At 40.8% G+C, this 14,503-nt stretch overlaps 1 protein-coding gene across 1 annotated transcript; it reads left to right on the top strand.

Annotated features, from left to right (window-relative positions):
* The first annotated feature begins 1,108 nt into the window (after positions 1-1,108).
* On the top strand, positions 1,109-14,277 carry tamalin (trafficking regulator and scaffold protein tamalin). The gene is made up of 8 exons (XM_080444541.1): positions 1,109-1,424; positions 3,448-3,500; positions 4,311-4,365; positions 5,947-6,049; positions 9,066-9,159; positions 10,619-10,685; positions 11,851-11,917; positions 12,699-14,277. The coding sequence occupies exons 1-8, from the start codon at positions 1,230-1,232 to the stop codon at positions 13,187-13,189; spliced, it is 1,125 nt and encodes a 374-aa protein (XP_080300667.1). The 5' UTR covers positions 1,109-1,229; the 3' UTR covers positions 13,190-14,277.
* The last annotated feature ends 226 nt before the right edge of the window (positions 14,278-14,503 follow it).

Below are 14,503 nucleotides of genomic sequence, written 5' to 3'. Positions count from 1 at the left end.
ACAACTTGAAACATTTTGAATCGTTTTGAGCAATTTGAACAACACAAATCTTCTCTTAAGGGCCCCTGTCACAATGTTTTTGTTCAGATGATGTTTTTGAGTCACTGCAATCACTGCAATATTATACCGTATAAGTTCCGGATTCGGATTGCAGTTTTAAACGGATGCTAGTCAATCCGGGGGGATCTTTCGAATGTAAAAGTTTGAGAAAACCACTCAGTGTTGCCATGTCTGCTTATCATAAGCGACTTTGGGCTTCTTTTTCTGTAAAGTTGCTTGTTTTTTTTTGGGCTTGTTTCTAAAGTGTAATTGCTTATTATTAATTATTATTTAAACCAGTGGTGTGGTTATCAAATATTTTGATGTCATGGACCCCCAATTAATATGTATTGTGTTGTTTTTGTAAAAAAAAAAAAAAGATGCGACGCGTTGTGAGCTTGTAGATCTGCTATTTTCAAATAGCCGATGTACAGTATACAGTATATAGGTTTAAAGGAGTAGTTAAAAAATGACCTGGTTGCTTATTTCTTTTTTTATATAAAGATGTATTTATTGACAATGCACAATGTACACATATCATTATCATATATTTCAAGACACGATACACAATAAACATAATTAGAACTAAAAAGGACAGAAAGAAGTCCTCCCAAACCCAGCTCCCCCCACCCTTTTCCCAGAATTGTAGCCTCTACACTACTCAACTTACTCAACAATATTATCCACAACACCTTTTGACAATATCAGATAAATATACAGTATCTTTTCTGGTGTCTGGTTGCTTATTTCTCACACAAAACCTGGCAACACTGGAGACACACACACACACACACACACACACACACGCACGCACGCACGCACGCACGCACGCACGCACACGCACACACGCACACGCGCGCACACACACACACACACACACACACACACACACACACACACACACACACACACACACACACACACACACACACACACACACACACACGGTACAGAAACAAAAGGATGCACGTCAACGCTGCACGCAGGCCCCGCCCCCAGGCTCCTCAGCTCTGCCGTTGCACCACGCTGCCTGCCTGCTGCTCATTAACTTAACTCACACTTGGACACAAGTTGGCAACGCTCTGTGACACGAGATCGCGACTCCCGAACAACATTCTGTCGCGGCGACAAAATACTTTGGATTCCTTTTTAAGTAACTTAACGGCGAGTGCCAACATAGGACATCAGGCATGACGTTCAGGAGACTTAAAAAAGCCAACTCCAGCGCTCCAGAGAACCGAGCATCATCTCACGACAGCGATATTTACTTTCCATCATCAAAGTCGGACAGTTGTAGAACTTCGGAACCTTCCAATTCCTCGGAAGTTTACAACTATAAGACTCTTGCCTACTCTGGTGGGACACTACCCAGAAACTTCAATAAGGTAAGGTGGTGGTTCTAGAATGCAATCAGCAAATTGAACATACTGTGTGTGTGTGTGTGTGTGTGTGTGTGTGAGTGAGAACAGGTAGGTTTTGTTCAATTTGACCTGTGTAGTCTATTGTCAAATTGTACAGTTAGTATGCATTAAGTGGAGTGTGAAACTTAAAGGGAAAGACCACTTTGGTAGAGGTTTGGGTTGTGTATTTACCTTGCCATGATGTAACTCCAAAGGTGGACAAGAAATCAAAAATAATTGCTCCATTGATTAGAAATCGATGATTAAACATTTGCTCCTCATTGACTTACATGATCCGGATCCGGTCCAGGTTTTCTTCTTAATAAAAATAGCAAAATCAACAGGAAGTTAACATTTTTATAAAAAAAAAACAGTACTGGGTTTGGTGATGTTCTATATTGTTTGAATCAACTTTGTTTGCGTTTGTTTATGTGCTAAAAGAGTGACTTTGAGAGCTGTTTTACCTTACAATGTAAGTCAATGAGGAGCATATTTTGAATTATCAATTTCTAATCAATGGAGCGATTATTTTTGATTTCTTGTACACCTTTGGAGTTACATCATGGCAAGGTAACTACACAACCCAAACCTCTACCAAAGTGGTCTTGCCCTTTAATACAGCATCTGGCTCACACTGGGCAGTGAGGGGATGCTTATCAGCCTCACACTCTGTTTAAAAGATGACCCTTACGTTCAATATGACTTGTGCTTCAGCCTCACTTAATTAGTTAGTTAGTTTTATACTTGAGTAAATCATTTCTGAATTCCATTCTACCCAATGGCATCATGAAGTTCATACAGGGAACTATACAGAGTAGGCCTACCAGTTGTGTGTTGTTTGAACGTAGGCAGTGCCTGTCAAACCCCGTCATGACCCCATCGGCCCCTCCTTGGTTAACACAACTTGTTGCAGCACATTTTAGATTTTACTATGACATTTTAATCACAATTGGGTTGGTTAGCAGCGCTTGCACGTTTCCCAGGCCATTGTGATGTCCATCTGAAAATGTAGCCCCAAAGATCTGATGCTGTTGTTTAGAGCTTTCTGTGTTGTTGTGTGGAAGTGGAATAGCAAAAGGGACAAAAAATTATGTGAAAGCAGAAATGTAACGTGAAACCCACTTGTGCACCTATGCTGCACAATAACCTTGCCTGGCCTGTTAGTTTGCCGTTGTAGAGGCAGGTACAGTCCACAATCTCTCATCCCATCTCTCAATCAGCTGAGGCGAAGGGCTTCAACAGTGCATTGTGTGGTGCAAACTGAAATTCTGCTTCAACCACCCCCATTGGTCTCTTGGGGTGTTTGAGAATAAAAGCCCTCATTGAGAAGGACCTGGGACAATTCTGTAAGTGTTGGGAAATAGAGAAAGCAACATTTACTGCCCTGCGAGACTGTAGCACAAAGCAACCTTTCATAGGAGCTGCATTCAAGATCATTGACGTTGAACAGAGGTGAATTGATTGTAAGTGATTTAGAGTAGCCTGACCAAATTATTTAAATAGTAAGGTAGGATATGGGTGGGTCAAATGGCTTTGCTCTTTCTCTCAATGCAGTAATTGTAGCCAAGAAGCCCAGCACTAAGCACAAAGTCAATTTGTTTATGGGTTGGGTTTTAAGGTGTACTCACATGGAAATGTTTCAGATAATTATCAGAAAAGGGAGCCATTCATATTCTGTTGTGTCAAGAGATTGGCTGTCCCAAACCAACAGACTTGGTGTAAAGACATGGCTAAATATAGAGGCATTAACCTCTTTTTCTTATGTTGTGTCTGTGAGTTGGGTAAACAAAGAGCTGCCTGACATGCATTTCCAGTTTAGAGCAAATGTGCCACATGCCACATTACCGGCTTGAAAATACAAACGCTATTACACACACGTGTTGCACTACACTCGATGGATTAAAGTAAACCTGTATGTCTGGGAAATGTTATGGGGAAACCCGTCGTGGGGGAGGACGATGATATTAACCCACATAGGTGTAATCCTTGTTCTGTTTCGTTTGCACAGGGCGGGGGATTGCAGAAGTGGAAACCCCTGACACAAACACCAGAACCACAAAGGTACAATTCACCATCTCGCAGTGATTTTGTCTATCTCATACCATATGTTCATCTTGCCACCATTTTCTTGGTGAATGAAGAAAAAATAAACTTTTCCTAGACTTAGTGAGGAGAATCCCAAACCGGTCTCAATTCAAATAAACGTTACCAACCCATAAATAACTAAATTGTATCAAAGCAAAGCGTCACAAATTTAAAGGCCTCTCAGCATCCCTTGACTGAGCAATAATCAAAGTTCCTTAGAGGCACTCAGTTAAACAGTAGGCTTCTATATTAACGGTCATTGTTATGTATGATATTCTCAAGTGTTTTCATGAATTTTCATGTCTTCTATTGATGTACTTTCTCGGATGGCTTCTTGACGTCCCTCTGTCAAACAGACCCCTGTATATTTGCTTGTTGATTATGACGCAGAGCCTGCTGGACATAACCGATCACTTGTTCAGTTCGAGACAACAGACATATATTGTTGAACAATTTAGATAATGCCTGGCATAGAAGAGAGGATTTTAGTGTATGCGGTTATGTCCGGATCATCTCCTCATCCTGGCTTTGCACCGTGGAAAACGATTAACGTGCAGTAGTTTTATTTGCACAGCAATATTCCAAATGCAACATTTTGCACCGGCATGGTTCTGTAATATCCTTCATACGCAGAATAAATCCCAGATTTGATCATCCTGAAAGGTTTTCTCACCAGAAAGATTATGGAAAATGCCCTCAAAGCTCTATGCAATTTTAATGATTGTGATGATTACTCTAGGAGACTATCAAACAGGAAGGTAACATTTGTTTTTTTTTCTTTTTCAGAAAGGTGGTGGGTCTGGAGAAGAAAGATGATGAGACTTTTGGTTTTGAGATCCAGGTAAGACACATTTCCCTGGTCCATCATGTTCATAATATTTACAGAGATAAATCCAAGTGACCAAAGCTTATCGTTTAAGTCTTTCAATCTGAGTGTCTGCATGTGTCAGTAGGGTGAAAGGTCACATACTGTATATGTTTTAAATACTCACGGATGTTGTCCCATGACTGTGAAGACAGGGCAGTTAACTCCCAGCATCTATTTTTGAAGCTGTGTGGTTTTCTCACACGCTTTCCCTTGCAATACCTGCTTTTACACTCAAGCCCCCAGGACAGACAAATGGTTTTGAACATTTAACTTCAATAGTGTTACAGATTGTAGATCTTAAAAGCACATCATCCATTCCCCTGTTATCTGTCCCATCTCTCACTACTCCTTATTCTCTCTCAGGCGCCTCCTCAAAATATATAATCAATGTTATAGGCTTTAATTGATCTCATTCTTTAAATACCATACTTGATCAGAAGCCTTTTGAAAATGGTCACACTTATGGTTTTTGTAACTACGTTTCAGTTTTTTAAATTCAGAACATATATTATATTGTTCTATTTAAGGATTAGATTGAGGTTCCTCCCTTCCTGCATGGCTTAGGGAAGTGAGATCATCAGGGCAGGAAGACGGATGATTTTGAGTTTCCTGCTTAAATGTCTTACATTGCTATTGAGTTAAAGTTCAGTCCAATATGTAAATCTCTCCTTTTTGTGAATTTTTAAGAATTATTTACATTTACATTTACCTAGCAGATGCATATAATCGCAAAAGCACACACACAATTTGAATACTAATAACTATTATCTCAAGACACAAGACAGCCGGTGTCTTTGTTTGCTCGCTTTGAAAGATTTATAGGCAGTTTTTGTTATTGACAATGTTGACAATCATATGATACGAGTTGTGACGTCCTGGGTGCATTGTGACAGCAGTGACAAGGGGAAGTCTGATCTGTGGTCTGCAGGAACCGGGCCTTCCTCATACTGGTTAATGATAAAAGGAAGAACATGTATGTGACGTGTGTATCTAACAACGCACATGGTGACCAAGGAAATACAATATTAGAACTGTCAAATTTACAGAAACAAAAATAGATACAAGGAGGTACCAAATTGAAACGTAATTTTCTAAAAGTAATGAGGCTGTTGGTTTATGATACCACAGGAAAAATGCTCCTCTTGCTTTGCATGTTTGCACTAGCAGCCTGCATATGATAATGTGAACTGATATCATCCTTCCTTCTTCATCTCAGCGTGAGCTGACTAACTCACTGCACTGTAGTGTGTGTGTGTATCATGCCACAATTTCCAACAGTACACACATGAATGTTTTTATCAGGGTAGCATTCTGGGGCTATGTAGTTCCTCAATTGCTTATCAATTACGTTATGTATTATATATATCTTTAGATTTTTACTTTACTTACATTCTATTTTCTTATTGCCATCTTGCTGTATTTTATCTTGTTTTTGCAAAGCACTGTGTAACCCTGTTTTCGAATTGCGCTTTATAAAGTTATCTTATTAAAAGAATATTATGTGATACTCTGCTATATAAAAAGGTAAACATTGCAGTCTCTTTTTTATTGCAGACATATGGATTGCATCACCAGGACCAGAACTCAGTAGAGATGTGCACATTTGTGTGCAAGGTGCACGATGACAGCCCTGCACAGCTAGCAGGACTAAAAGTTGGTAAGTGATGGATTATAATCATGTTTAGTGCCTGCTTGATAGACTATAAGAGTTGTTTATTTCCCTCCTATGTAACTGTACATGAAATAGCCTTTTGGAAGTCCTTAAAATAGACACCAGGGGAAGTAAGGAGAAGTTTTGAAACGTCAGTCAGTCTGCTGTTTAGGGAAGTACACACATGACGGTGTGTACTTATTTTCCAGTCGGTGTACTCTTATGCAGGATGCATCATGAGTGTGCCATATTTAGTGTTGTATTATAACATCCTCAGTGTTAATGTACTCTGAGACTGTACACTGAGGATTTTACTGTTTGTAAATTTAACTTGGAGCCGATGTTCTCAAAGACTGCATCGAATCAATGTCAGCATTTTATACTGTGTGGATTCTTCCGATGATGCAATGATGACACACAAGTTATCATGTTCACTATTTATTCGGTACGATAGACATGTTACAACATTCTAGGTTTAATCTAGCACACGCACAAGCAGGCAGCAGGAATTACTCTCATAGCTCCTGGGTACTGGCTTATATACCATCCCTATTAAGCAGACGCAGTTACATCTATTCTTACCTACCACTCACAAGGTGTCTCAATAGGAGCATCCTTCCTTTCTCCGCATTCATGTCCTAATCTGTCCAGTCCTGACCTTTTTACTTACCCTTTCACATGTTCATGTTTCATTAATCTTAATATAGCCTTTCAAGCAAGATGTGAAGCAATAGCTTCTAGCCTGTTTGACCAACAAACATAATATGTATGTATTTACTCAAATACAATATGACTCTTGCATAATATATACATTCCATAACGATACCAAAATATGTTTTCTTTGATAAACATAGTGTAGAAACATAGTATACAGACCACAGCAGGATTTTCCTTGGTGCTCCTTGCCATGCATCAGGTACCTGTATACTCACAGTACTTAACCTCACACAGATTTGAGAGAAACAGTCCTTTACGCACCTTTTACGTATTTAAAATTACCAAATGAATTCGCAACCAGGAGTTAAAAAAGGGCATTACAAACTATAAGAAGCTAAACATTATTAACAAAGGCGAACCCCCCATATGTTTAATAATGGATTGTTCCTCCCCCTTGCCCTTGAAATTGAAGTATAGGATCATGGAAGACATGGTCAATGATGTTAACGGTGAATATTAACAGTGATGATGTTTGTATGATAAGCTTACATATCATATCACACAGCATATGCACTCCTGTAACTTTCAATTTTTTTTATTTTTGAGCGGTGTAACCGCTCCTATAAGAGGGTTTAGGACCCATCCGTGGCGAAAGTTTTTCTTTCCGTCGTGAAAATTTGTCTTTCGCTGTGACGCCATGCTGTGGAAAACACGCCCATAGGCTAAGCTTTGCAGGATGTGCTGTGATTGGCTAGCGAGACACATGATGAAATTAACTTCAAACTTCGCAGATGCGCTGTGATTGGCTAGCGAGACGCATGATGAAATGAATAATAATGTAAAAAATGTAAGCACGTCACTTCGCAGGACGTGCTGTGATTGGCTACCGAGATGCATGATGAAATTAATAACTCATAAATAGCACCGCTCACTTCACACTGGGTGCGATTTTTTTTATTAAAATATATTATGATTGAATTCATTAATTCAGATCTATTAAATCAATTAAGTTTGATTATCTGTTGCAGTCCTAGTTGATAGTGTTTAAGTTATACTTTATTGATCCCCGTGGGGAAATTTGTCCCCTGCATTAAACCCTGCCTGGGGGACTAGCCTCAGCTTTAAGGCCAGTGCCTTGCTCAAGGGCACTCATACTGTGTGCCTAACATGCATTTATTTTTGTGTCGTGGCCCGTGGGTAAACTCGCGTGAATATGGGGAGAACATGCAAACACTACACAAAGTCCCCATTCAGGTTCGAATTCATAAAACGTTAACCACTGAGCCACCTCACTGCCCTGTTCAAAGGCACTTGAACAAATAATTATTAAGGAGGGTGTGTGTCAGGCCTCAACAAACCTTTAGACGTAGTCAATGAGTCATAAAGGGATGGTGGGTTTGAAGATGGATCGCTTATGTCACATTGAGTTTCACTTCCTACATTCCTCTCATGCCTAATGTAATTGTTCCCTTTGTCACGCTGGCCTGAACCAGATGATGACTTCATCTCACGCGGGAGAATAGGCAGTGGTTTTTGAAAGGGAGAAAATACTTTTGTATACTGGTTTAGTCTCACAGTTTACCAGCCCTCAAACATGAGAGTTCTTACTCCATCCAAAACCAATTTGGTATGGTTCTCAGTAGTATAGAGGCTCATCTCAGTTTGATTATAATAGAAATAACAGATGTGAGTCAGATATGGACAGAAATAGAACAGAGCATGGTATCGTCAACTCCAGAAGTTAATGGAGAATGTAAACTATCACCGTAGCTCCTTGATCTTGGCTTATTCTGAAGAATATGATTGTGTTTTACAACATGTGTGCAACATATGAGCTGAAGGAAGGAATGCTCTGATTGATTCGCAAACCATTAACCAATTGAACCCATCTATACTTTGTTGATTTGGGGTTTAAACTTGCCCCCCTCTGTTTTTCCCTCTACACCAAATCTCTACCACGCTTAGATATGCTATTTTCGCCGAATGCTTGGCAATTATGAAATGCCCAGAACCGGGACGCTAGGGCTCATGTGGTTAACCCATTAAGACCTGAGGCGATTCTTTAAAAAAATCTAAATCCTAACAGTTTTTTGAAAAGAAATTAAAAAAAAAAAAAATCTAGATTTTTCAAAAATAGCAGATCTACAAGCTCGTAGCGCGGCACTCGGTGCAGCGCTATGAGCTTGTATATCTGCTATTTTTGAATAGCCAAAGACATCTAAAGTTACACAGATGCGTTCCAGGTATCAATGGGTTAACTGATATGGGATGGAAACGGCTTTAGTTGGCTACCACTGAAATGAACCCACGATGGAAGGCTGTACATCTGCTGTCTGTTTAACACATGTGGTGTTTGCGTGCACAGGGGACACCATAGCAAGTGTCAACGAGGCCACAGTGGAGGGATTTCGGCACAAAGACATTGTTCAGCTCATCAGGGCCTGCGGCAATACAATAAGGTAAGAAACGTGTACCCTTGGAACAAAGCGCTTGTGGATGGTTGGAAAAATAACAGTAAGATTGCGATAACAGAATAATTAAAAAGACACTATCACGCTTTTGATATGTGTTTTTACTTCGTTCTTGATGGCTTTCATAGTCTATATAAACAACAATATTTATAATACAATTCATGTTGAATGAGAACATATTCTCGATGTTCTACCTTTCACACAATCTGCCTTGCGGTGCCTGGTAGCATGGCTCCTTGTGAGTAGTGAGGACCTGGGGTTTGAATCGGACCACCATCTTGTCCTGCATGTCTCATCTGTGTTCTGGAAATGGAAAACCACTGTCTTGAGGTTTCCTGGTTGTCTTATCAGTTATGGTTTCATAACAAAGCCTTTCATTTAGAAAACCAAGCCCTTAGAAACAAAAGTGAAACTTAACTGGGGTACATATGTACATTACAAAGCCACGTTTTCCTCTTCACATGATGTTTATATTGTAGATTTCATGGCGACCAGCTACATTGGATATTTGATCATATCCGATATTTAACAGTATTTTAATTACCATAGTGGGGTTTTTGGCCAGCACATACTGTACGTTGTTTTCACTATTTATGAATTTAAAAAATGCAGTTTATTAGTTCTAAACAAATAGTGTGATTTATTCTCATGTACATGAAGCTTGTCCCCACATCCCTAATGTCAATTTATGCTTCCAGTTTCTCAATGTTTAAAATACTGCAACTGCTTTGAGGCTAAATTGAAAGGCTTCTCAGTTCATGATAGATCAGATCATTTGCATTGTTAAAAGCCCATCATTTAACGTATTTGACTATCGAGAGCTTTGTTTATTATTTATGGCATCTATTTATCCCAACCCCAAGTGTAGAATATTGTTCACAGTAGTAGAGTTTGCAAAAAGAGCGTGCACATTGGGTGTTTGATTGCAACCACATTTTCCCCCTCTCACTGACTCATTCTCAAACTAACACTTATGCTTGTAAAAGATCAAAAGGGCAATTAGTGAGGCCCGTTCATAAGCTTTGAATGCTACTGCTTAAACAGTGAGGTTAACCGCATCACAGTACCAGTATATGCATACGTTTAACAGCTGACATCAAATTATTCCCACCACTTTTACAAGTACTGTATAAATGGGGATATTAAGTAACTGTTCAAGTGAAAACTAGCTCTATAAAAACGGGGCAAATGTTCAGTCATGTGATTTAAAAGAGAATTCTTAAGTGTCTGAGTGGAAATAGTATACGTCCTTTATCTTCCCCCCTCTTGTAAACTGTTGAGACCAGACCCATTCCAGTCTGGGTCTTATGAAAAGAACCCTTCATATGGTTACTCTAGAGTCCTCGGCTCTCTTAATTGCTGTATGTCGCGGTGTTCCTCTGTAGGTTTTATTACTACTTCCTGTAATGCTTATTAATTATACTGCTTTCTGTTGTTCCCTGTTTAGGCTGGAGACGGTCTACAGTGATTCCATCCGAAAAGAGGAGCTAGAAGCACGACTGCAGTATCTAAAGGTAAACGTCCTCCTCAAACGTTCACCAACCCACGCTAAAGTGGAACACTGTTTTATGGCCAGTTCTCTCTGGGTCGACCTAGATGTGTGTCCTGCAGCCTCACAGGCCAGACAGAATACAGAGGGCTACCACCATGTTGCTTGCCACATATAGACAACATTCCCCCTCCCCACCTGTTTCCCAAACTGCACCACCTGTTGCATGTGCTGCATCTCTCCAGCATGCACACTGATGGCCGTGTGTGCTTGGAGGACAAGAACGGCACATTCTTGCACATGGCTGTTAAAAAGCACTTGGTAAAGTGCCCCCCCAGTCCTCCCCAAGATTATAGCAGCTGTCTCCAGCATAATCCATAATGGCCTTATGTCTGAAACTACATACTGCTGGCAATTTACTGTAGTTGGATTGTACTAAAGGACATTTTATAGTGCCTGAAAAAATTAATGACGCAGTGCCATGATTTTGCCATTAATAAGGAGTTGGCATTACCTATTATTTGGACCACCCAATGTGTTTAAAATGTGTCAGGATGTCTTGCCTGTGTATTTTTCCCTTCACATTGTAAGATGCATATTCTCTGTCAAACTAGCAAATAGGAACAGACTGATGTGACCATGTACCTCACCTCACACTGACTTTAATACTGAATCAAAACTAATGTTGCGCCCGATGTGTGAATGTCAACAACCAGAAAATTTGAAAGTAGTCTATTGTAATCTATGTAATGTAAAAATCTCAGTTACACCAGCATTGTTATTGTGAAGCAGTTTTTTTTACTAATGGGAGAAATATTAAAAAAGGTAAAGGAGACAGATGGGGTAACGAGAGAAGTTCTTTAGTGAGATTGTCAGAGTTATGGGGGTGGGGGATGCAAGTGGGTGGTGACAAAGTCAAAGCAAGTATTTTTAATGAACTGTTGGATGTGTCCAAGTTTTTTTTAAAGACTTCAATTTAGGAGAGACAGTAATACCCATTATCTAGAAGGAAATAGGCCTGTGGCAAGCCAACCTTTAACTAACTAATAAACATTCTAGTAGGTGATGCCTCTCAAATCAATTAACTTGCACATATCATGTAATTTCCATGCATTTATAGATGTGTTAGGGTTTTATTGTGGATTTCCTTCTACAAGCATTTCAAAATGTCTCTTTGGTTTTGTTTCCAGCAAACCCTGACTGAAAAGTGGGATGAATACAGATCCTTGATGATGCAGGAGCAGAGACTGGTTCACGGTAGGTCATGTGGTTTTAAATCTGTAGTCTCGTTTGAACTCGCCATCATCTGTGCAAGATCCCGCTATTCTTGAAGGGTGTAATAAATGTTTTTCAATCAAAAAACCTTAGTAATAAAAAGTATGCTGTCGGGCAGAAACCTTGTATCGCCATTTCTTTAAATTTTTTCCCCCTAAAATAATGCTCTGTCGTGTGACAGTGTCATGCAAAAGTAGTGGAAATAGCAGATTTAGAAGCTTGTATATGTTCACATATAATGACATGCACAAAATAGGGACACCAGGCTGAAAGTGGTTAAGTCTGTCTGTGTTTTTTTAATAAATATTTAACCAATGAATAGTATTAACAAGCTTGTGAGCACTAATAACTACATTGGATCTACTGGAACGCAGGTTACAACGTCGGCGACGATATCCATGCCAAAATATTTGCACTTTGCATTCATGTATGCATTGCATACAGCTGTGATTAGACTGCCCCAACCCTCCTGATTTCGTGTATAGAGGGGCGGGTGTATAGAGCCGGCGAGAGATTGCGCCTGATCCTAATTGGTTCACCGATCTGTCCGTCAACCCCCGCCCCGTTAACACAACATTACGAGCGACGCCCACTGCACTCTGGTTGGTTGGGAAATGAAACACTTCCTCATACCGAGTCCACCGACTCGCTGGGCCAGGCTTTTATTTTTTAGCAAAACTAAACAATAAAAGCCTGGAGATCGAGGCTAAGCTGTGATCAATAGGCATCAATAATGTAATACTGCCTCCTTTCTGTCCTGCAGGCATAGTAATGAGTGACGCTTCAGTGTACGAGTCCCTGGAGTCGGCGGGCGTGTACGGCAGCCTGGGCGCCCCCAGCCCTGCCGCTCTGAGAGCCCTCCGCGGCACCGGCAGTACCAGCAGCAGCGTCAGCTACCTCAGCACGGCCACAGAGGATGACCCGCTCTACCAGACATGCCTGTACCAAGGAGACCGCAACGTGGACCTGGAGGGCGTCAACACAGAGCAGGTGAAAGAGCAACCACAGCCAGTGCAGAGGAAGCCGCGTCTACGACCGGCCAGCGAGCTCTTTATGACAGCCAAGACCCACTTGACTCGCAGCGCCAGCACACGCAGCTACTTGAGGGGGTCTTCGTCATCGGCCCCGGGAGAGAAGCAAGGAGGCTTTGGCTCGCTTCAGAGGAAACCCAAACAGAAAAGCTTCCGGAGGCAACTCCTCAAATTCATCCCTGGTTTGAACCGACCACTGGAAGAGGAGGAGAGCAAGCTTTGATAACCAGTGTTGCACCTAAACAAACAGTGAAACAGACCAAAAGACTTAAAGATTACCAATGACTGTCCGACTAACCCCCAAAGAATACAGTATAAGCAGTACCAAAGAGGGATGAGAATGAGACCAAAATGCGCAGCAAAATCCGGAGTGTTGATTGAATTCGGAATTCTGTGACATTGTACTCTCTGAGTTCAATCAGTGGACTATACAGGTCCACCGGGTATACTCGTCAGTTCAGTCAACACACAGATTTCACTGTGTATCACCACAGTTGCACCTCGTTATGTTGAAGTGCCTAGATGTGACTAGACACGAACTCTGGCTGCATTCTTTCGCTTACAGTGATTTAACTTGCTTAACTATGTTTATTGCATCTTTGTGTTGTTGTTTAAGTTATTTATTTATTTTAACATTTCTGGTTTATGTACAGAATGAACCATTTTTTTTCTTTTTCTACTGCATGAGCCAAGCTTTATTTTGACAATTGAATAAATGACACCTATGGTGAATGTTCAAGACACCATTTTGTAAGCAACAAAATCTGGTGCTTGTCTTTTGTACTTGGGATGATTCAAATAATCCCTTTTGTCTTGCCAAAGTTACCATCCCTAAAAATAAATATGGCATTCTGATATGATTAGCTTATTTTCTGTAGAACGTGCAAGAATACCGGTATGTACCAAAAGCTTCAGCTGTTTTTTGTAGGACCCCCCCCCCCCCACCAGACTGCAACAAAATCTGTTAGTAATTTCCACACTGAGGATGTATCTTTTTCCTTAACTAAAACCAGTGCCACTTGTACGCTATCATAACACTTGGTCCCCTCCAAAACCTTATTGGCCAGTTATCAGAGGATTTTGGCAGGTTGTGGGTGTTTCAGAGGCTTTTATAAACTGAAGCATCCAAAATGGTTTGCTGCTGAAATTGAGTCTGACACAGTTTATTGTCGAAAGAATGCTGAGGAATGTGCAGAGAAAGGCATGACCCGAAATTCCAAGCACAACCGCCTCCTTTCAGTTCTTGCAGGCAAAATGCTATTCCCTCAAGCTCAACACTCCCATATTCTCATGGTGGGTTCTGTTGGCCAAGACGGTGGCAGGGGGTGGGTGGGTGGGCTGATGCTTTAGGGTCTTTTCATTCCACGGTCACAGCTGACCCGTGAGGTCATGACGGTCACTCTCTCTGCTTCTGTTTCTGTGTCGGCATCCCTTTTGTCCGCTGCCAGTCATTCACAGTTGCGTCAAGAGTGCTGATGAGGGTGAGCGATGGCATTACGCCATGTGTTCCAGTGAGGCATATTTCAGACCCACTTTC

This window comes from Gymnoscopelus braueri (assembly GCF_963280865.1).
Source record: "Gymnoscopelus braueri genome assembly, chromosome: 12".
Classification (NCBI taxonomy): Eukaryota; Metazoa; Chordata; class Actinopteri; order Myctophiformes; family Myctophidae; genus Gymnoscopelus; species Gymnoscopelus braueri.
This window is presented reverse-complemented; position numbering and strand designations above follow the sequence as displayed.